Source organism: Sinohyriopsis cumingii, chromosome 3 (assembly GCF_028554795.1).
Source record: "Sinohyriopsis cumingii isolate HCF-2022 chromosome 3, ASM2855479v2, whole genome shotgun sequence".
Lineage (NCBI taxonomy): Eukaryota > Metazoa > Mollusca > Bivalvia > Unionida > Unionidae > Sinohyriopsis > Sinohyriopsis cumingii.
Window position 1 is genome coordinate 31756329 of NC_142963.1, and position 23024 is coordinate 31779352.

The 23024-nt window shown below is 36.3% G+C and overlaps 1 protein-coding gene across 1 annotated transcript in view; it reads right to left on the minus strand.

Moving 5' to 3' along the window:
• LOC149802639 (5'-3' DNA helicase ZGRF1-like) overlaps positions 1-23024 on the minus strand; it is a 110622-nt gene that overhangs the window by 18274 nt on the left and 69324 nt on the right. Inside the window, exons 17-21 of the mRNA XM_089951958.1 lie at positions 22060-22161; positions 8346-8429; positions 5465-5593; positions 2654-2862; positions 128-256 (exon numbers count right to left, since the gene is read on the minus strand). Coding sequence (XP_089808084.1) covers positions 128-256; positions 2654-2862; positions 5465-5593; positions 8346-8429; positions 22060-22161 — 653 coding nt within the window. The remainder of the gene's footprint in view (positions 1-127; positions 257-2653; positions 2863-5464; positions 5594-8345; positions 8430-22059; positions 22162-23024) is intronic.

The following is a 23024-nucleotide window of genomic DNA, read 5'->3' on the forward strand; positions in this document are numbered from 1 at the left end:
AAATTAGTGGAGTCATGTGATGGTGTGCAAGAAAAAAAGAAAATCAAGATTAGATGACCAAACATAGTATGAATGATGTTGGTCTTAAGTGATAAAGTTGAGAGTGTGACCTTTCTTTGTAACTCACTTGTCATTATCAATGAAGCCAACATAGTCTGTTCTGACACAGGACAAAATGATGACATCTCTTTCTCCACCCTGAAAGGCATCCACTGTTGAGACCAAAATAGATCTCAGCTCCTTGTGAACAGCATGCCTGGAAATTAAATCAAAGTATCCATGATGCTAGTGCTAGCAATAAGAGAAAATAGTGAAAAGAGTAAGAAAGGAAGAAGAATAATGTTCAATATTGACAAGAGTTTTATACCAGATAACACCCCAAAGGCAAATGTAAACTTAATAGAATATACACAAGGAGAGTAATATATAGCTCATAACCAAAAGTTAAGGACATATTACAAACACACAAAAAGGCCTTACATGACTTCACTTTAGTTAAACAAAGTTGAAATCAGCAACATTAAACAGGCCTTGACAAAAACTAGAGCTGACACTGCTGGATGCATCCCATAGGATTATGCTTGATGGCTTGATCCAGAGTGTTTTACCCTGAAGAATTTTATGGATATAAATGTGGGCATATCCAACAACATTGGGCCATAACTCCATAAATAAAAAATGTAAATTTTATGCAAGAGTTCAATAATATAAAAATGATCAAAAATGTGGTGTGTACTTGTGTGATGGGGGAGGGGATAAACAAACAGCAGTCAAATCTACAATAATACTGTTAGTTTATGTAAATCATGCTTTTTCTTCATAGTATTTACACATTTAATTGACTGATAATAATATTTTACAAAGTAAATAAAACTACACCAAGCTTTAGATTGCTTTCTTTCAACCCATTCTGTCAATACATATGATTAAAGACAATGATATAAACACCTCATTTTAACAAATATACTTGCCAGTTATAATTCTATATACAGCAGCTTCAAGTTATTAAAAATTTTGTAATCACTTGCACAAACAAAATGATTAAAGTTTGGTTGCTCTTCAGGACAATGCAGCCTGACATTAAAAGCTTCATTCCTTTTCAACAGAAGATCAAACTCACATATTTATCACTTCTTCACCCATTTTGCAATTAAATAAATATAACAAATACACTGAGTAATGTCAAGGTATTCTTTTAATCAATAAAATAGCAATTCCAGAACAAATAAATGATAAATTATATATATATATATATATATATATATATATAATAAACTGACTATGAACAGAGCAAAACTAGTATCTAACTAGCCTGAGTGCTTTCAATTCCTAATGAGTCTTTATCAAAGGCAGATATAAAACATAAACAAGACAAACAAATAACTATTTATCTTTTTATTTGTATGTCTTGTCTACGTTTTGTATTTGCCCTTGAAAAAGACTCATTAAGAGTTGAAAGCACTTAGGCTAGTTAGATACTAGTTTTGCACTGTTTGTAGTCAGTTTATTGGATTTATCTTAATCAATCCCTGACACACGTGATCCCTTGCTGGATCCAGTGCACTTGAAAGGACTGTTATTCGCTATATGATTTGTGTTCTATGTATATATATATATATATATATATATATATATATATATATATATATATATATATATATATATATATATATATATATATAAAATCTATTTAAAATCCAATGAAACAGGAAACAAACATGTTTGTTCACAAAAAGTATTAATCCAAAGAGAATAAATGGTATTCACTCACATGATATGCAGTTCCTACTAAAAGTATTTCATGTTTTTAGGATTTATTTGATAGATTGTATAGTTCTTAATTATTTTCCAGCAAAGTCTATATTTGTCAGCTGTGTAATTTTCAAGGTCTCAATGTCCTAGATTTCTAGCTACAGCAGTCCTTTCTTGGATGCTAATATGGCTTGATTCCGGCAGGTCCTAGTGGTCATGGTAATAGTAGATCCTGCTTCCTGTTGATCAGGATCTAAATTTTCTCTTTTGCTACCTTGAAGGAATTGGACGATGTCAGCATTAGTTTTGCATTCAACAAATTTTGATCGTGCTAAACATCGTCAAATGAGTTAAAATGTCCATGATCAATGCAGGTAAAGTGGTTCAGCTGAATGTCAATAGTTAAGCATTGGCAGGAACTGACTTGCCATTTCGGAAAATGTCAATGTTCTCAGTTCTAAGATTCTGAAGCATATCAGGCCTACTGCAGCCATCTAAATCCCAATATTGCATAATACCTTGATAAAGTTCAATGATTATATCAGGCTTACTGCAGCCATGTAAATCCCTATATTGCATAATACCTTGATAAAGTTCAATGATTATGTCAGGATACCTTGAAAGGTATGTCCACAAAGCACTCTGTACAAAGTAAATTATCCAAGCTATCGAGCAGCACGTAACAAATGGTCCAGACTATGCTCCTTCACATTCTTTGGGTCTCCAACAAAACCCTGACAGGCTTATGAAGTGAAACTTAAAATGTTTAAAAACAACTGAACCAGTTTCATCCAGGTTTTGCTAATACTTACATTAAGCTCAGGGCACTAGTTGTGAAGGACCAAGTGAAAATCAAAGTGGGATTCTAAGACTTTACCTTTTACCTTGTAATGTTTCTTACTTGCTATTATGAAGCAAACGAAGAACTCTAGACATCTGTGACTTGTAGAGTGTGATGACTCCTATCGACGCAGGATCCACTCTGCAGTTGACAAGCACCTCAATCAGAAAGACCACCATCTTGGCTTCAGCTTCATTGTAAAAACTAGCCACTCCATCACTGACCTCTTGACCACTGACATCAATGAAACACAGAGCAGGAAATTCTGTCTAAAATATAGTAAAACATCTGTTACTATTATGCCAATTATATGATGGGGTGTATACAAGTCTCAAAATACTTCAAATGTATGACGCTCTTTAACTGCAGTGCCAATTTTACACATCAAGCAACTACAACAGTATGATTCATGGCAGAAAAATTCCTTTCATTGACAATTTTCTTTCAGTGAAAGTTCCTAACAGACCTCCTATGAAAATTAGTTAAATATCTGAAAAATCATTGCTTGTATTACAAAAAAGACATTATCAATTCTTAAATTTTATTTTATGATCTTAAGGTTCTAACATTTCAATAAAGTTTCCATGTGTAAAATATCATTTGTAAGGATGCCTAAGTGTTAAAATAACAAAAAAGAAGTTACAACATACATTTCTCACGCAATATTTTTTGTTGACTTGAAAAAATGAGGCAATGTATCCTTAATTTTTGGCATCCATATTTTCAAAGTATATCACTTACAAAAAAAAGCAACTTTTAACTTAGAAGGAATGTTATGATGTTCTTGTGACTTTCTCACATCATGTAAAATTCACCTCAACTGACCATTATCATCAACTCTTTGTGTAAGTGGCATTTCAATAGCTTGTTCCCTGACCATCATTTAAAACAGCAATCAGGCATTTTAGTGTCTTTTCACGCAAGAAGCACATACTTTAGTTAAAGTAGCCATGTGTCCATGAATATACCAATGACATAAATTGAGTATTGGTATTTTTTTTGCTTACTTATATTTTGTATATGCCAATAATGTCAAGTATCATATATAATGGCATAATAGGTAAGTGTCTGTGCAATAAGCTAATAAATTATAACTTACAAGGATGGTTAGGTTTAGTTTGGTGTTTTACAAGAGTAACACAAGTAGGTTATTTAGTGTCAGGGCAATTAGAGTAAAGTGCCTGGCCAAAGAACACACCATGGTTGTATGCTAACCACTGAGATAAGCCCATGGTAAGGAAGTAAACATATTCTGATTATACATGTATCAAAATACATTCATATAACAAGAAGTTGTTTGCATATAATAACAAATAAAATGATTAAAATCTGCTCTTTTTAAATTTGATTTTTGGACAGAGATGGACAACTCCAAATGATCTGGTCTGTTCACTAAGAATGGTACCATAGTTTAACTATTTAAAATGTATCAAACTGCAGATACCAAGCACATTCATTTTGTGTGTGTGATTAGGATTTTTAACGTAGCTTTAACAATTTTTCAGTCGTATCACTACGATGTCTGCAGTGTGGCAGTTTATAGTGATGTCTAGCACTGAGGCATCATGCCGCAGGCATGCAGCATGATGTCCCCCACCCAGTCACATTATCCTGACACCAGGCCGACCAGTCCTAACACTAACCTCTTAATGCTGAGTGCCTAGTGAGGCAACTGTTAGTACCATTTCTGTAAGTGTTTGGTATGACTTGGCTGGGGTTCAAACCCATGACCTTCCGCTTCCGAGGCGGACACTCTAACCACAAGGCCACTGGAGCGATCCCAACAATTCTGTTTACTACATTGTAACATAATTATTTTGTGTACTACACAGTGACATATTTATTTTGTGCACTACATTGTAACATAATTATTTTGTGTACTAAATTGTGACATTTATTTTGTGTACTACATTGTAACATATTCATTTTGTGTACTACATTCTGACATTTATTTTGTGTACTGCATTGTAACATATTTATTTTGTGCACTACATTGTAACATAATTATTCTGTGTATTACATTGTAACATATTTATTTTGTGCACTACATTGTAACATATTTATTTTGTGTACCACATTGTGACATTTTTTTGTATACTATATTGTAACATATTTATTTTGTGCATTACATTGTAACATAATTATTTTGTGCATTACATTGTAACATATTTATTTTGTGTACCACACTGTGACATATTTATTTTGCGTACTACCTTGTGACATTTATTTTGTGTACTACATTATGACATATTTATTTTGTGCACTACATTGTGACATAATTATTTTGTGTACTACATTGTAACATAATTATTTTGTGCACTATCCTGTAACACTGCTAACTAACTAACTCTGAGCATAAATATAATCAGGAAAAAAAGTCCAATGTCTCATCCCATTGAAAATAATCCAGCCATCCAAGTCACCAAACTATCTCAAACTTTAAAAAAATCCCTATATGAGGCTTAGAGAAAAAGGATTCATAATCACCCAACAAAATAATGAACTGAAATTTATAAGAAAGAAAATCAAATCCACCCACCCATTAACTGGTGTCAGGGCCTAAAACTAAGAAAATAATAATATACTCAAAGCAAGGGCTGTTTCATCAGGACATACCATATACAAGAATTATGTCAATGAAAATGTCTTGCAGATCAATTCTGTATTCTCATTATTATGTGATAATTTATGTGAAACAATCTACACTATGTTACCAAATTACCAAATTATACTTTGAGAAGTATTTTCAATACTTTTATGTAAATATTTTGAGAGGTGATTCACAGAGTTAATCTGTAGGATTTACATATATTTGTCAAAAAGAGGTAATCTGCATGAAAATGTGGTTTCAAAGTCCAATCAAAGACTTACAATGACTGGTTCACTGTCCTCCTCTGTGACTCCATCTTTCAGCTGACCACTATAGAAGAGATGGTTGGAGACAGCACTAATCTTCGGATGACATCTGTACTGTATCCTCAGCATAGTGGGTACATAGCCCTGAAGTACCAGTTAACAGGTGGGAAAATAAGACACATAATGGACTATACATATTCGTATGTGCAATTAAAATGCCATGTACATAATGACATAGTGGCTTTGATAGCGCATAGGGAACATGCTTGCTTTGTTCTTCTAAAGTCGTTGTTTTGGCAGCATACGCAAGGGAAAATGGCCAGCCAGCAAGGTTTCATTACTCCAAGGGTTCTCTGGTTACCTCAACTTCATAGTTTACCTTTCACTAACATCAAAACTACCAAGATTATATTGTATAAACTGTTAATTTAGAATCTGATAACAAAATCTGCTGATATGTTTTTGTTGTATTAATTGATACTGGTTACAACTAAGAACAATTTAATCTGTACCTTTTCTACACTTATGATTCTTTCATTATTATCATCATAGCTGCTAAGCCCTGAGTACAAGAATACTGACTGCTTACGACTAAAATACTGATTTTAAAAACTTTAATACATATGTAATTATTTACATTAACAAAGTAGGATAGTAACTTAATCATTTGATTTCAAAGATGCATGTGTTGCGCTCTTACATCCTCTGAATGGGCACCCTTTTCTATTTGGGTGCCCATGCAGAAGGTGAAAAAGTGCAACACTGACTCAGACACTGCGTGTTTATAGCAGTCTTTTCCACACCTTGTTATTTTTTCCCCAAACATTATCCAATCCAATGTACTGTCTTTCATTGATGATCTGAATTCTGTGTGATTTTTCTTACAGAACTGTTTTCGTTAAAGCACATGAGTAATACGTTGCAATTTTACTGTCTGTAAAAAGTGTGCAAAATAAATTGCCAGCAACACTAGTACCTGATGGAGGAAGGTTCATTTCTAAGAGAAATTTAGTATCTCGAACTTTGATTGAATTAAGTCTAGGTTCTCTCTGGTATTTATAAAAGTTGTAAGTACAGGTTGAGTGTTGATGATGAAATAGCAAGCTGATGTATTAGCTTTTCATGCTGTTTACTGTCATGGGCACCCCCATGCCCAATAGTGAAATCACATTACACAATTTGCAAAACACAAAGTTTTTGCCTTTACTAGATGGTTTCACAAATCCAAGCATGATGGCATAATTGTCCTTCCAGAAAATTCTGAATCTTCTGCTTTCCTTTTCGACATGACTAAAAGTTGAATATTATGAAGATGAGAAACAGTGAGGGAGCAACTGCTTTGCACAATGCAATAAGGTGGTGGTATAATAGCATAAATTTTGAATGAACCAATCTTATTTTAGAACTCTATATTCCTATATACATGTGATACATTTCTATCAGAATGGAACCAGGTGCCCATTCTAAACAGAAAATTGCAAGGAAATTTTTAATGAAATTTTTAAAATAAAAAACAGATTTGTGACAAGAAAAATGAACACCCATATTCAGGTACAAAATACAGGACAAATACAGAAAAAAACTCAACACTTGGCAGCTATGTACTATGTGTTCTTACTTGTAAGTTGGATCCAACTGCAAACATAGTCCCTGATCTGTTGTCATATACTGCACCAGCCTATCAGAGTCTATGTAGTCTGTTCTATGAAATACTACTAACAATGTGCATTAACCCAGATCTGCCAACACAAATGTCATCAGATCTGAATCTATGCAGTGCAGGTGAAACCAAATTATATGCATGTATACACAGTACCTTGGCAGCCAGTTAAATGTGTATGCTGATGGATGGATGAGATTAGTCAAGACACAGATCACTCTTCAAATGGATTCAAATGAACCACAATATTAATGTTTTCAGTACAAAACATGAAAAAAAAATGTTGAAAAATTTGCAAAAAGAAAATTAATTTACAGTTAGTTGTACTTTCTGACAATAAAATGGGTCATTTCACCTATTCCATGTTTGCACTGCCTAAAGAGCAGTCTCTTAACTGACGAATCCAGATCAAACAGGCCTGGATTTCATTGACAGAACTCTAGTGAGAAATTAATCTTAAGAATGCTCACTGCCATAATATTGTAGTGGAGTCTGTGAAAAATTGATATTTCAGCATAGAGTCTGTGCAAGCCAATACAGCAGTAATAAGTGATGTCATAACGATGATATAATAACGAAATAATTATGTCATTTTCAGGTGCAGAATTAATATCAATTATACAAAAGTGGACAACCTTAATTGAATAATCCAGCTATCTGATAGGTTGATATTGTCCAATACTGGTATGACTAATCATGTCTCAAGTCCTGGGATGAATTGTAAAGCTAAAATACATTAATTCTCTCTCTTGCTCTCTCTCTCTCTCACACACACTTATTCATTTAAGAGAATAACAAAATCCTTCTTATGCACACTTATGTAACTTCCTTATCTGAAATCAATCCATTTATGGATTTTTTTCTCTCATTTCTAAGTGGAAATAGCTGTTGAAAATATAATAGATCACTGGAATCAATGAAGCTAAATATCTAGTCCAAATTTCAAAATATTTTACTTCCTGCAGGCTTCCCAGCCATATTTTTTTAAATTATGGGAATGTTTAATAAGTACTGAGCGATGGAAATTCTGCCAAGTCAACATAGATTAAAAGGTCTAATTTAAAATCTGCCGCTCTCATAAGCCTTTTCAATACTAAAATGGCCAGAAAAGTTGTTGATGTTAACATCCTCATTAGCTTTTAATCCTATGCGTTAATGTGGGATAGATTTATCCCATATGACTTACTAAAATGGACAATCTGTCATACATACAAAAGAATTTGATAAATTTGATACCATTTTCATACAGCGATCAAACAGTGTTTGCTCCAGCCCTTCTTGGTGTGCAGCCTCTGATCCCTGAACTGTGGGATCCAATTGCTGGAAGAAAAAATATGACAGAGTGTACACTAATTCACAAAAATCCAATCATTAGGACAGTTTTCTACTTAAAATATCCTTTTCAATCTAAGCGATCTGTAAACATTTTATGATGGACTGGACAATATGGCAAAATTGGTTTTAATGAGCACATGATTATAAGGACCACTTGCAAGTAAGGCCCAGGTTCTTTATGCCTCATGTATACATAAATTGTTATCTATTTAAATGTCTATAAAGACCATGTGCCCATAAAGAACTTGGATGGCAGGATTACATCGAGATATAGAATATAATGAATTTCTTAGACTGCTGTCAATTCTATTAAGCAGAACATAGTTCTACCTCATAAAGTTCAGTCATTTAGATGCCCTTAAACAACTGTATTTTGACCCCGAAAAAAGCAATAATAATTTAACTGACTTTACACTATTGTTCTATATATATATATATATATATATATATATATACACACACACACACACACACATAGATCAGTGAGGAATTGCTGACTCTCCTACAATATCAGCACAAATTACAATACTATTATAATAATATGATGTACATGTATGTTGTGTTCTGTGAAGTGCATTTCTCTGCCAAACTTTTTCAAAACTAATTTTATCTATCAATGAAATAAAACCTGAAAATCAGAAAGTATAGTTATGTTCTCAGACGAAAAGTACAAAATGTTAAAAAAATTACAGCATTCCTCTAAAACAAGTGTACATTTATCAATGAATTTCCAAGCTGTTGTTTATATTATGTGTGCTGTTTCTTATTTATTTGGAAAATGAATTAACAATAAAAAATTTAACTTATTCTTAAGTGCAAAAGTTGTGAAATTATAATTACATAAATATTAAAACTAAAAAAATAATTATAAGCTTTTGTGATTGTATGCAAATATTGAAAAGCACAAGAAAGCACAATACAATTTTAGCTAAATTTACATTTTTCTTGCAGTTAATACATTTGATACATTAGATTATATCAATAATTAAAATGTAGTTGTTGGGGTGGGTAGGTGGGTGTAAAATTAATTTTAAGAATGTAATTAAAATTAACCAATTCATAGCGAGGTGCATTTCCAATGTGAAGTTATGAATGACATGTAACAAGCTGCAAATGAATGATGATAAAACTGATGCCATCCTGATCACAATGCAATAACTTTCTCATTCCTATCCTTTACCACAAACAATAAGTATCAGCAATACCAACATTAAATTCACAGAGTCGATATCAAAACTAAGTGTCACTCTTGACAGTATGCTCTCATTATACCAACATGTAGTGAATATATACGATTGCATATCTGAAGCAGAGACGCATCAATTCCATTCACAGCTTTGTTTTGCTTGATGCCACTAAAACACTTTTGTGTTCCTTAGTACTTTCAAGACTGAACTTAATATTTTGTAATTCACTTCTATCTGGTTTGTCTCAGAATCTACAACATAAAATTCCCAAAAAGTTCAAATATGTAGTTTTCTGGGGGGTAAAATTAATTTGAATTAAGCAATACTTACCCATGGCTATTGTTAAGCTTTCTTTTTCATGCTGAAAAAAACATACCTTCCATTTGATGTGCATACATCCTCCCTTAGATTGAAGAATTGTCAGTATGATGCAATTCCTCATGCAGCTTGTTTGTCCCTGATTTGTTATGTGCAAAACAAGCACAGCTAGTTCATCTTTTTCAAAGATGGCTGATACATCAGGACATCAGAGCAGGGCGGGAGGAGGGCATTTGACCCATAGCTATTGTTTAGCTGAATTTGTCAGTAAGGACAGTTGGCTGATGTTCCAATAAACTGATAAAAAAAACAGAAAATGGAAAACACTCACCATTGGTGGAGAGGTTCTTGTTATGGAAGGTTTGCATTTCTTGGGGCAACATGTTGTGCTGTAACAATGAGACCCAGAGTAAAGATGCCTGTGCTTTATTGTGAGCTGAGGTAAAAGGAGTAAAAGTTTGTATGCCAACAGGCTTCCTTCATGATGTCCTCCAAGGAGTGATTGCGGTAGGCCCATGAAGTAGCAATGCCTTGAACCTCATCAAGGAAAGGTCTTGATCAGTAAGAACTGGTATGTTCTCATAACTGTTGTGACAATCCATCGTGAAATAGGTAGCTGAAATGTCTATGGAGCCCTTGACATAGAGGAAAAAGACGCTTCCTAACCTTTCTTTTTCCTTTGGATGCCTTAAGATAGAAACGGAATGCCCACACTGACATAAAAGTCTATCTGTATCATCCACAGCACAGATTCAACCAAGACTGGGCATTTCTATTGGTATTGGAGTTATGGAAGGTAATTCAGTTTTAGCAATAAAATCTTGGTTGACAAAGGAAGGAAACCGAATCATAATTCCCATTAAACCAGAGACAGCCAGTGCCAATAAATAAGGCATGAATCTCACTTTGTCATCGTGCTGAGGTGAGGGCAAGTAGAAACAGTCTTGAGAGTGAGGTCCTGAAAAGAAGCCTCACTCAATGGTTCATTGCAGGTTTTGGTTAATGACCATAAAATACAAGATTTAGTGCGTGTGTGTGTGTGTGTGTGTGTGTGTGTGTGTGTGTGTTATTTAGATTTTTAACGTAGCTTTGACAAAAATTCAGTCATATCACTATGATGTCTGCAGTGTTGTAGTTTAAAGTGATGTCTAGCAATGGGGCATCATGCCGCAGACATGTAGCATAATGTCCCACCCAGTCAAATTATCCTGACACCAGGCTGACCAGTCCTAACACTAACCTCTTAATGCTGAGCACCTAGTGAGGCAGCTGTTAGTACCAGTTTTAGAGGTCTTTGGTATGACTTCGCTGGGCTTCGAACCCACGACCTCCCACATCCGGGGCGGATGCTCTAACCGATAGGCCACCAGAGCAGTCAAAAACACATGAATAAGTCCATCAAGGCATAAGAGAGCATGAGACAGGTCTCTGCAGCTCAAAATACTTAATAAGATTGGCAAGATGCAAATCCAAACCAATTACCATGCCTTGAGAAAATTTAACTCTATAGCCATTGATAGTGGATAAAGAGCATTTTTTGTTCTCAAAGAGAAACAAAAGGAAATCAGGCACAGAAGAGCAGTTAGGATCAACATGTTGCCTACTGCAACAATCACAGAAGATTTTCCACCTGGAATCATAGACCTTGGATGTAAAAGCGCTCCTGGCCTGAATGATGCAACTGGCAACTTGGCCCGAAAAGTTGTTCTGGCGGAGAAATCACTTGAGATGAGCCAAGCATGAAGGTGGAGAATTTTTGGGTTGCTGTGGAGGAGAGATCCCTGGTGTTTGAACATACCGGATTGAGGAGGTGGTCTCTATCTGGAAAGGTTCTAAGAAACTGGTTTAAAGTAGAGAGGTTGATTATAATGCAAAACTTTCCACTTTTCTAGATGACTAGGAAGATATGGGAATATAAGGCATGTGACTGATCGTTCATGACCCTCTCAACTGCCCCTTTTTGCACTTCCTCCCTCAGTTTCACCAGATTAGATTGGTGAAAAATGATTGGGGTCCTGAATAGAGGAGGCAGTTCCTGAAACTGGAATTGGTACCCCTTGTTCACTATAGAAAAGACCTAACCATTGTCCATAATGCTTGACCAGGTCATGGAAAAAAGGAATATGTGAGCACCTATGGGAATGCCTGAGGGAGGGATGTGCGGCAGGAGAGGGTTCAAATCCCTAGGGCTGTCCCCCCACCCCCTCCACATCTAACAAAGATGAAGGAGCAGGTGTAAGAACAGGCATCACTTCTGTCTATTCTATGTCAAACTCATTCGAGTCTACTACAATGGAGATAGCATCAATGAGGACACTCTGAGCTGTCTCCGAGATGCACCACTCCTCTCACAGCGTGTCACTCCTCCCATTGAGCAGGAGATGCACCACACCACCACCCTAGAGATAGTGTGCTGCACCCTCCCATGGCAAGGGATGAACAACACACCTTCGTTAGTGATGCATTAGTTGATGATCCTGTATCCTTTGATCATCACACTAAGGCTTCATGGTATGGGGATAGGTTTTGGACCAAGTTCCCCCCTCTCAACCCTCTACCACCTCATTATGAACATTGGGAGTCCAACCAGCAGGCTCAAACTAGGAATGAAGTGTATTCAATTTATAATGGAAAAATTAATTTCATGGGTGCATTTCCAAATGTTTAGTGATCTATTTTTTATTCCCACATTAGTAGACTGGTTCTTAGACTGTAAACTAATTAGTGGTATGATACCAAGGCAGAAGGAATGGTAATAATTTTCTGTTCCTCTCTGTATAGAGCTCTGCTGATATTTTGGTTATAAAAACTTTCATAAACTTTATTCTATGTAGCTGACAACAAAATATTTATTTTTACTTTGAAATCCTGTATTTAATTTCAATACAAAATAGCACAAAGACTCTAGGTGCAAGGTTATGCTATTTAGTGCAGAGCAGGCAGTCCCCTGTACAGCAGCAAAAGGCTAAAAAAAAATGTGTTGTAAAGCACCTGTTTATGACGGCTGAAAAAAAATACTCTAACTTGAATGAATGGAACCATGTGGTTTGTATTCAAAACTAACAAAGAACCCATTTTAATTTTTATTATATTAAAATTAAGTTCCAAGGGAAATGCATTAGTTACCTGGACCGTCCGAAGAAGCAGTAAGATAGAACTGTAAAGCCCAAACTGGGCATAAGAATCAATCTTGATCAGCCTCAGCACAGATATGACTGAGATTGGGGAACTCCACTGAGAGTAAAGCTACCAAAGCAAGCTGATGTTTGGCCTTATAAAAAAATCTGGTTGGCCATAGAGAGAAACTAACTGATAATTGCCACTGAACTGTAAACAACCTTCTGGTATTGACTGAGCATGAAGCTCACTTTGTCTTGTAGACACTAAGGAGATCAGAAAAACAGACTTAAGGGTAAAGTTCTCCAAAGAAACTTCATCCAATGCTAAGGAGTAGGCATTGTCAAAGACTAAAACACATAAGATTTCATCTGGGCATTAGTGAGTAAGACACTAGTCTCTGCAGCTCAAGATAGTTTTGTCAGAAAACTGACTATCCAAACCAATGGCCAGGCTTTTTAAAATTATTTAGTATGTTGGATAAGGCTTCCCTATAGCTCTTAATATTAGCAACTGAGTATTCTCTCTCGTATTTTAAATAGGTATAGAAGTCAGCCACTGTGCTCACAGAGGAACTGCATGAATCAATTTATTTCAAACTGCACCAATAAAAAGATTAATTAGTGTCATTAATCTTGGATGTGGAGTATGGCCTGAACAATGCACTTGTAAACTTTACTTAGATCACTTGAGATAAGCCAAACATAAAAGTGAAAATAGGTAGACTGTTGTTCCAATTTCCCACTCATGAAATGTCCTCAATAAAAGCTATGCCTTTACACAGCAGTAAACTGGCCATTCCAATTTCCCACTCATGAAATGTCCTCAATAAAAGCTATACCTTTACACAGCAGTAAACTGGCCATTCCAATTTCCCACTCATGAAATGTCCTCAATAAAAGCTATGCCTTTACACAGCAGTAAACTGGCCATTCCAATTTCCCACTCATGAAATGTCCTCGATAAAAGCTACGCCTTTACACAGCAGTAAACTGGCCATTCCAATTTCCCACTCATGAAATGTCCTCAATAAAAGCTATACCTTTACACAGCAGTAAACTGGCCATTCCAATTTCCCACTCATGAAATGTCCTCGATAAAAGCTACGCCTTTACACAGCAGTAAACTGGCCATTCCAATTTCCCACTCATGAAATGTCCTCAATAAAAGCTATGCCTTTACACAGCAGTAAACTGGCCATTCCAATTTCCCACTCATGAAATGTCCTCGATAAAAGCTATGCCTTTACACAGCAGTAAACTGGCCATTCCAATTTCCCACTCATGAAATGTCCTCGATAAAAGCTACGCCTTTACACAGCAGTAAACTGGCCATTCCAATTTCCCACTCATGAAATGTCCTCGATAAAAGCTATGCCTTTACACAGCAGTAAACTGGCCATTCCAATTTCCCACTCATGAAATGTCCTCAATAAAAGCTGTACCTTTACACAGCAGTAAACTGGCCAATCCAATTTCCCACTTATGAAATGTCCTCAATAAAAGCTGTACCTTTACACAGCAGTAAACTGGCCATTCCAATTTCCCACTCATGAAATGTCCTCGATAAAAGCTATGCCTTTACACAGCAGTAAACTGGCCATTCCAATTTCCCACTCATGAAATGTCCTCAATAAAAGCTATGCCTTTACACAGCAGTAAACTGGCCATTCCAATTTCCCACTCATGAAATGTCCTCGATAAAAGCTATGCCTTTACACAGCAGTAAACTGGCCATTCCAATTTCCCACTCATGAAATGTCCTCGATAAAAGCTACGCCTTTACACAGCAGTAAACTGGCCATTCCAATTTCCCACTCATGAAATGTCCTCAATAAAAGCTGTACCTTTACACAGCAATAAACTGGCCATTCCAATTTCCCACTCATGAAATGTCCTCGATAAAAGCTACGCCTTTACACAGCAGTAAACTGGCCATTCCAATTTCCCACTCATGAAATGTCCTCAATAAAAGCTGTACCTTTACACAGCAGTAAACTGGCCATTCCAATTTCCCACTCATGAAATGTCCTCAATAAAAGCTATGCCTTTACACAGCAGTAAACTGGCCATTCCAATTTCCCACTCATGAAATGTCCTCGATAAAAGCTATACCTTTAAAAAGCAGTAAACTGGCCATTCCAATTTCCCACTCATGAAATGTCCTCAATAAAAGCTATGCCTTTACACAGCAGTAAACTGGCCATTCCAATTTCCCACTCATGAAATGTCCTCGATAAAAGCTATACCTTTACACAGCAGTAAACTGGCCATTCCAATTTCCCACTCATGAAATGTCCATAATAAAAGCTATACCTTTACACAGCAATAAACTGGCCATTCCAATTTCCCATTCATGAATGGTCCTCGATAAAAGCTATGCCTTTACACAGCAATAAACTGGCCATTCCAATTTCCCACTCATGAAATATCCTCGATAAAAGCTATGCCTTTACACAGCAGTAAACTGGCCATTCCAATTTCCCACTCATGAAATGTCCTCAATAAAAGCTATGCCTTTACACAGCAGTAAACTGGCCATTCCAATTTCCCACTCATGAAATGTCCTCAATAAAAGCTATGCCTTTACACAGCAGTAAACTGGCCATTCCAATTTCCCACTCATGAAATGTCCTCGATAAAAGCTACGCCTTTACACAGCAGTAAACTGGCCATTCCAATTTCCCACTCATGAAATGTCCTCGATAAAAGCTACGCCTTTACACAGCAGTAAACTGGCCATTCCAATTTCCCACTCATGAAATGTCCTCAATAAAAGCTGTACCTTTACACAGCAATAAACTGGCCATTCCAATTTCCCACTCATGAAATGTCCTCGATAAAAGCTACGCCTTTACACAGCAGTAAACTGGCCATTCCAATTTCCCACTCATGAAATGTCCTCAATAAAAGCTGTACCTTTACACAGCAGTAAACTGGCCATTCCAATTTCCCACTCATGAAATGTCCTCAATAAAAGCTATGCCTTTACACAGCAGTAAACTGGCCATTCCAATTTCCCACTCATGAAATGTCCTCGATAAAAGCTATACCTTTAAAAAGCAGTAAACTGGCCATTCCAATTTCCCACTCATGAAATGTCCTCAATAAAAGCTATGCCTTTACACAGCAGTAAACTGGCCATTCCAATTTCCCACTCATGAAATGTCCTCAATAAAAGCTATGCCTTTACACAGCAGTAAACTGGCCATTCCAATTTCCCACTCATGAAATGTCCTCGATAAAAGCTACGCCTTTACACAGCAGTAAACTGGCCATTCCAATTTCCCACTCATGAAATGTCCTCGATAAAAGCTACGCCTTTACACAGCAGTAAACTGGCCATTCCAATTTCCCACTCATGAAATGTCCTCAATAAAAGCTGTACCTTTACACAGCAATAAACTGGCCATTCCAATTTCCCACTCATGAAATGTCCTCGATAAAAGCTACGCCTTTACACAGCAGTAAACTGGCCATTCCAATTTCCCACTCATGAAATGTCCTCAATAAAAGCTGTACCTTTACACAGCAGTAAACTGGCCATTCCAATTTCCCACTCATGAAATGTCCTCAATAAAAGCTATGCCTTTACACAGCAGTAAACTGGCCATTCCAATTTCCCACTCATGAAATGTCCTCGATAAAAGCTATACCTTTAAAAAGCAGTAAACTGGCCATTCCAATTTCCCACTCATGAAATGTCCTCAATAAAAGCTATGCCTTTACACAGCAGTAAACTGGCCATTCCAATTTCCCACTCATGAAATGTCCTCGATAAAAGCTATACCTTTACACAGCAGTAAACTGGCCATTCCAATTTCCCACTCATGAAATGTCCATAATAAAAGCTATACCTTTACACAGCAATAAACTGGCCATTCCAATTTCCCATTCATGAATGGTCCTCGATAAAAGCTATGCCTTTACACAGCAATAAACTGGCCATTCCAATTTCCCACTCATGAAATATCCTCGATAAAAGCTATGCCTTTACACAGCAGTAAACTGGCCATTCCAATTTCCCACTCATGAAATGTCCTCAATAAAAGCTATGCCTTTACACAGCAGTAAACTGGCCATTCCAATTTCCCACTCATGAAATGTCCTCAATAAAAGCTATGCCTTTACACAGCAGTAAACTGGCCATTCCAATTTCCCACTCATGAAATGTCCTCGATAAAAGCTACGCCTTTACACAGCAGTAAACTGGCCATTCCAATTTCCCACTCATGAAATGTCCTCGATAAAAGCTACGCCTTTACACAGCAGTAAACTGGCCATTCCAATTTCCCACTCATGAAATGTCCTCAATAAAAGCTATGCCTTTACACAGCAGTAAACTGGCCATTCCAATTTCCCACTCATGAAATGTCCTCGATAAATGCTATGCCTTTACACAGCAGTAAACTGGCCATTCCAATTTCCCACTCATGAAATGTCCTCGATAAAAGCTACGCCTTTACACAGCAGTAAACTGGCCATTCCAATTTCCCACTCATGAAATGTCCTCGATAAAAGCTATGCCTTTACACAGCAGTAAACTGGCCATTCCAATTTCCCACTCATGAAATGTCCTCAATAAAAGCTGTACCTTTACACAGCAGTAAACTGGCCAATCCAATTTCCCACTTATGAAATGTCCTCAATAAAAGCTGTACCTTTACACAGCAGTAAACTGGCCATTCCAATTTCCCACTCATGAAATGTCCTCGATAAAAGCTATGCCTTTACACAGCAGTAAACTGGCCATTCCAATTTCCCACTCATGAAATGTCCTCAATAAAAGCTATGCCTTTACACAGCAGTAAACTGGCCATTCCAATTTCCCACTCATGAAATGTCCTCGATAAAAGCTATGCCTTTACACAGCAGTAAACTGGCCATTCCAATTTCCCACTCATGAAATGTCCTCGATAAAAGCTACGCCTTTACACAGCAGTAAACTGGCCATTCCAATTTCCCACTCATGAAATGTCCTCAATAAAAGCTGTACCTTTACACAGCAATAAACTGGCCATTCCAATTTCCCACTCATGAAATGTCCTCGATAAAAGCTACGCCTTTACACAGCAGTAAACTGGCCATTCCAATTTCCCACTCATGAAATGTCCTCAATAAAAGCTGTACCTTTACACAGCAGTAAACTGGTCATTCCAATTTCCCACTCATGAAATGTCCTCAATAAAAGCTATGCCTTTACACAGCAGTAAACTGGCCATTCCAATTTCCCACTCATGAAATGTCCTCGATAAAAGCTATACCTTTAAAAAGCAGTAAACTGGCCATTCCAATTTCCCACTCATGAAATGTCCTCAATAAAAGCTATGCCTTTACACAGCAGTAAACTGGCCATTCCAATTTCCCACTCATGAAATGTCCTCGATAAAAGCTATACCTTTACACAGCAGTAAACTGGCCATTCCAATTTCCCACTCATGAAATGTCCTCAATAAAAGCTATACCTTTACACAGCAATAAACTGGCCATTCCAATTTCCCACTCATGAAATGTCCTCGATAAAAGCTATGCCTTTACACAGCAATAAACTGGCCATTCCAATTTCCCACTCATGAAATATCCTCGATAAAAGCTATGCCTTTACACAGCAGTAAACTGGCCATTCCAATTTCCCACTCATGAAATGTCCTCAATAAAAGCTATGCCTTTACACAGCAGTAAACTGGCCATTCCAATTTCCCACTCATGAAATGTCCTCAATAAAAGCTATACCTTTACACAGCAATAAACTGGCCATTCCAATTTCCCACTCATGAAATGTCCTCGATAAAAGCTATGCCTTTACACAGCAATAAACTGGCCATTCCAATTTCCCACTCATGAAATATCCTCGATAAAAGCTATGCCTTTACACAGCAGTAAACTGGCCATTCCAATTTCCCACTCATGAAATTCCTCAATAAAAGCTATGCCTTTACACAGCAGTAAACTGGCCATTCCAATTTCCCACTCATGAAATGTCCTCGATAAAAGCTATGCCTTTACACAGCAGTAAACTGGCCATTCCAATTTCCCACTCATGAAATGTCCTCGATAAAAAGCTATGCCTTTACACAGCAGTAAACTGGCCATTCCAATTTCCCACTCATGAAATGTCCTCAATAAAAGCTATGCCTTAAATGGCGAGGTATCTCCTAATAAAACAGCGGTTTCTTAACATCTGAACTCGTGAATAGCATATCGACAGTGCAAACTTAGTTTTTTCCCCTCCCAAGAAAGGCAATGTTTAGATAAAGATATGTGAATTGACGTTTAAATATACCTTATTTTGCATCTCTTCCCATACTCAAATCAATCTACCAGTTTAACTTTGAATTGTCTAATTCCTCCAGTGTTATTTTAAGAATGTGAATACAGCAACAATTTTGCTTAATTGTGATGGTGTAAATACTCAAGATATATTGTCATTCTTATGGCCCCCTCCTCCTTTTCTTGCAGGGGGGATACACTATTTACCATACTGAATACATTCATTAGAAAAGATTAATAGAGAACAGATTTTGCCTAAATTTGCTTTAGTTAATCAAATTTGATTCTATAAAACAATTTATGTCAGTGTTAACTGCATATGTCAGTGTTTACTGCACATGTCAGTGTTTACTGCATATGTCAGTGTTTACTGCATATGTCTGATTACTGCATATGTCAGTGTTTATTGCATATGTCAGTGTTTACTGCATATGTCTGATTACTGCATATGTCAGTGTTTATTGCATATGTCAGTGTTAAGTGCATATGTCAGTGTTTACTGCACATGTCAGTGTTTACTGCATATGTCAGTGTTTACTGCATATGTCTGTTTACTGCATATGTCAGTGTTTATTGCATATGTCAGTTTTGAACTGCATTATGTCAGTGTTTATTGCATATGTCAGTGTTTACTGCATACATATTGTTTGGGGATCAAGACTGTGGTAACCTCTTTCTACATACTGTTTATTATTGAAAAGAAAAATCACAATTAAAAAACAGCTAAAGCATTGTAAGAATATGGAAAAGTTTGCATAAATCAGTGTGCACGAAATGCATTGTGGTTCAAGAAAACTGTACTGATAGTCATAATAAACCTGCCAGATCTTCATTAAATATATTTGAGATGAAACTGTTAGCAGGCATTTAATCATTAGGATACTCCTTTTAATCCAACAGTGGTCCAACATTACAGTCACTATATCATATAAGTTTAAAATTGTCACTGAATGCTATGCCAAGCTCTGCAAGAACAACAGGATTGAGAATGAAAACACATACACATTTGATAGTAAATACAAGATGGGAACAGTGTTTAACATAAGTCATCACAAAGGTGAGTGTGTGTGTAATTTGGATTTTTAACATAGCTTTAAAAAATTTCCAATCATATCGCTACATTGTCTGCAGCATGGCAGTATATAGTGATGTCATTTCCCACCCAGTCACATTATCATGACACCAGGCTGACCAGTCCTAACATTAACCTCTTAATGTTGAGCACCAAATAAGGCAGCTGCTAGTACCATTTTTTATAAGTCTTTGGTATGACTCAGCTGGGGTTTGAACCTGCAACCTCCTGCATCCAAGGTGGATGCGCTAACCACTTAAGCAAGTGAAGAGGTCATCACAAAGGTGAGTGTGAATTCGTTATCTGACCTCAATATGTTACTTCTGAGACAGCATACTCCAGCTGCACTATGCAAGCAGCTGAGCTAGCTACCTCCATATATATATATATATATATATATATATATATAGTATGCAACATGATAAACAATGGGAGGATAATAAATTTATACTGAGAATTCTTTTAACAGGAATTTATGTCAGTTGCTTGAAATAATAATAATAATAATAATAACAAAAATGATGATGGTGATAAATAAATAAATAAAAATAAATAAAGAAATAAATAAATTGGTATTCATTAAATGGCATTTGTTCAAAAACCCAGTTTGAAAGGTGAACCTGCATTCAACGGTATTCTGTGTACAGGGGCCAGTATGGCCATTTCCCATTGGATCCTATTGACAAGTTTTATGTATTTTTTGGGTTGATCTATTTTTGTGCATTTAGTTAAGCAGTGATTTTATTTCTTTCTGCACACATTATATATAAACCTGTCATCTCCAGACACATGATAGATTAGTCAACAGCAACTTCTATAGTTTGTGTATACGACTGATGGCCAAGTTGCTATCAGTATACTGTTACAACATAAAACAAGGTACCATTAAGCCACATTATACACCCATCTCCATTTTCAACAGTCCTCTATTTAGATAACTTAATTTTTTTTAGTAGAAACCAGTTTCTTCTTTCAGTCTAAGTGGCCTTGACCTTGATCCCAAAATGCATACGCTTCTTCTTTATGCCAAGTGCAAGCTATGCACAACGTTTGGTCCAGATCTATTATGTAGAACTAATCATATTTTATAGAAACCATTTTTGTTTCATTCAGCCACAGTCACCTTGACCTTGGACCTTCTGACCCCAACAATGAGAGTGCTTCCTTACTCCAAGTACAAGTTATCCACAAAGTTTGGAGACTGAGCTGGCGGAGATCACAAATTATTATGCAGAAGCTATTTTTCTTCTTTCAGTCACTGAACTTGTCCTTTAACAGCATGACTCCAAAGTCAATAGTGTTCTTCCTTACCAAAGTGCAAGTCATCCACAAAGCTTGGTAACTGTACATAGTGGAGAACTTGAGTTATTGTGCAAAATCATATTTTTTCCTTCAGTCATAGTGACCTTCAGTTTTGACCCCAACTGAAAGTTCTCATTCTTAACCCTTTTGAGCCCTAAACTGAAAATACCACAAGAACAAGGAATCTACAAAGTCTGGTAACTGTATATGGACATGATATACAGTATGCTCTGCCTTATTATGGATTGGATATTGGGGGGGGGGGGTGTGCTATTTTTCTCTGTTTCTGATAGATAAATAAAACAATTAAAATTTGACAAATGACAAAAACTTCCAGGTGTACAGCATACCTTGGGATCTGCAACTAGGATCAGCTTCTCACATTCAAATCTTGCAATAGGCAGCAGAGAAGCTGGCTCCGTCATCTGGCTGCATTCATCAAGTAACACAAACTAAAAATATACACAAAACTAGATTTGTTTTTGTAAAACAAATATGCCCACTGCAGTTCAAAAGGTAAATGAGTTGAAAAATCAATTAAAAGAATAGTCCCTTGAAGGGACTGATGCTCCACTGTATAAAGGAATTCAAGATAAGGGCTGTCCCATCTAAATATACATGGTGCACATGGAGGGCAGTTTTAAATAAAAATATATGCCAGGGTACTTACTTTACTCAGATCACATGAAAATGATACCAAATTCTAAATTTGTATCCATGGGTGAATACTCTGCAGTAAATGTAAACCAGCTCTGATATTCTTCAATGATAAGGTTTTCAAATTAGCTGCTGTGGCAGCTGTACTGAATGTAAGATCAGCATTATCTTTATTTAGAATGAATTAGACATCATAAGAAGACTTTTTAAGAAGACTTCATGATAAACCCATGCCAATATGACCATCCATTCAGGAGAATTTTAATATGTCCATTGTAGCAGCTATATTGGTGGTCTGCAGTGCACTATTTTCGTTCATTTTCAACTAGATATCCATCTTTTTTGCGAAAACACTACGACAATATGACCATCAATTCTGTAGAATTAGATAACAAGATTTTCATTCAGGACCAACTAGACCCTATAACAAGTTTTCTGATGAAAACTCCATGATGATATGACAAGAAGATCTAAAAGATGGATGCCATATCTGAAGATACCATTTTGGTTTCTCTGAAGATACTTGCCAGGTCACATTAACTGAAAGACAACAAACAGCTTTCTATCTAAATATCATATAAAGGGGAATAACTCACAGATTACTCCCTTTGTTCCCACAAGGTGGCTATCCATATTATTAGTTGGAGCTTGAGGAAAA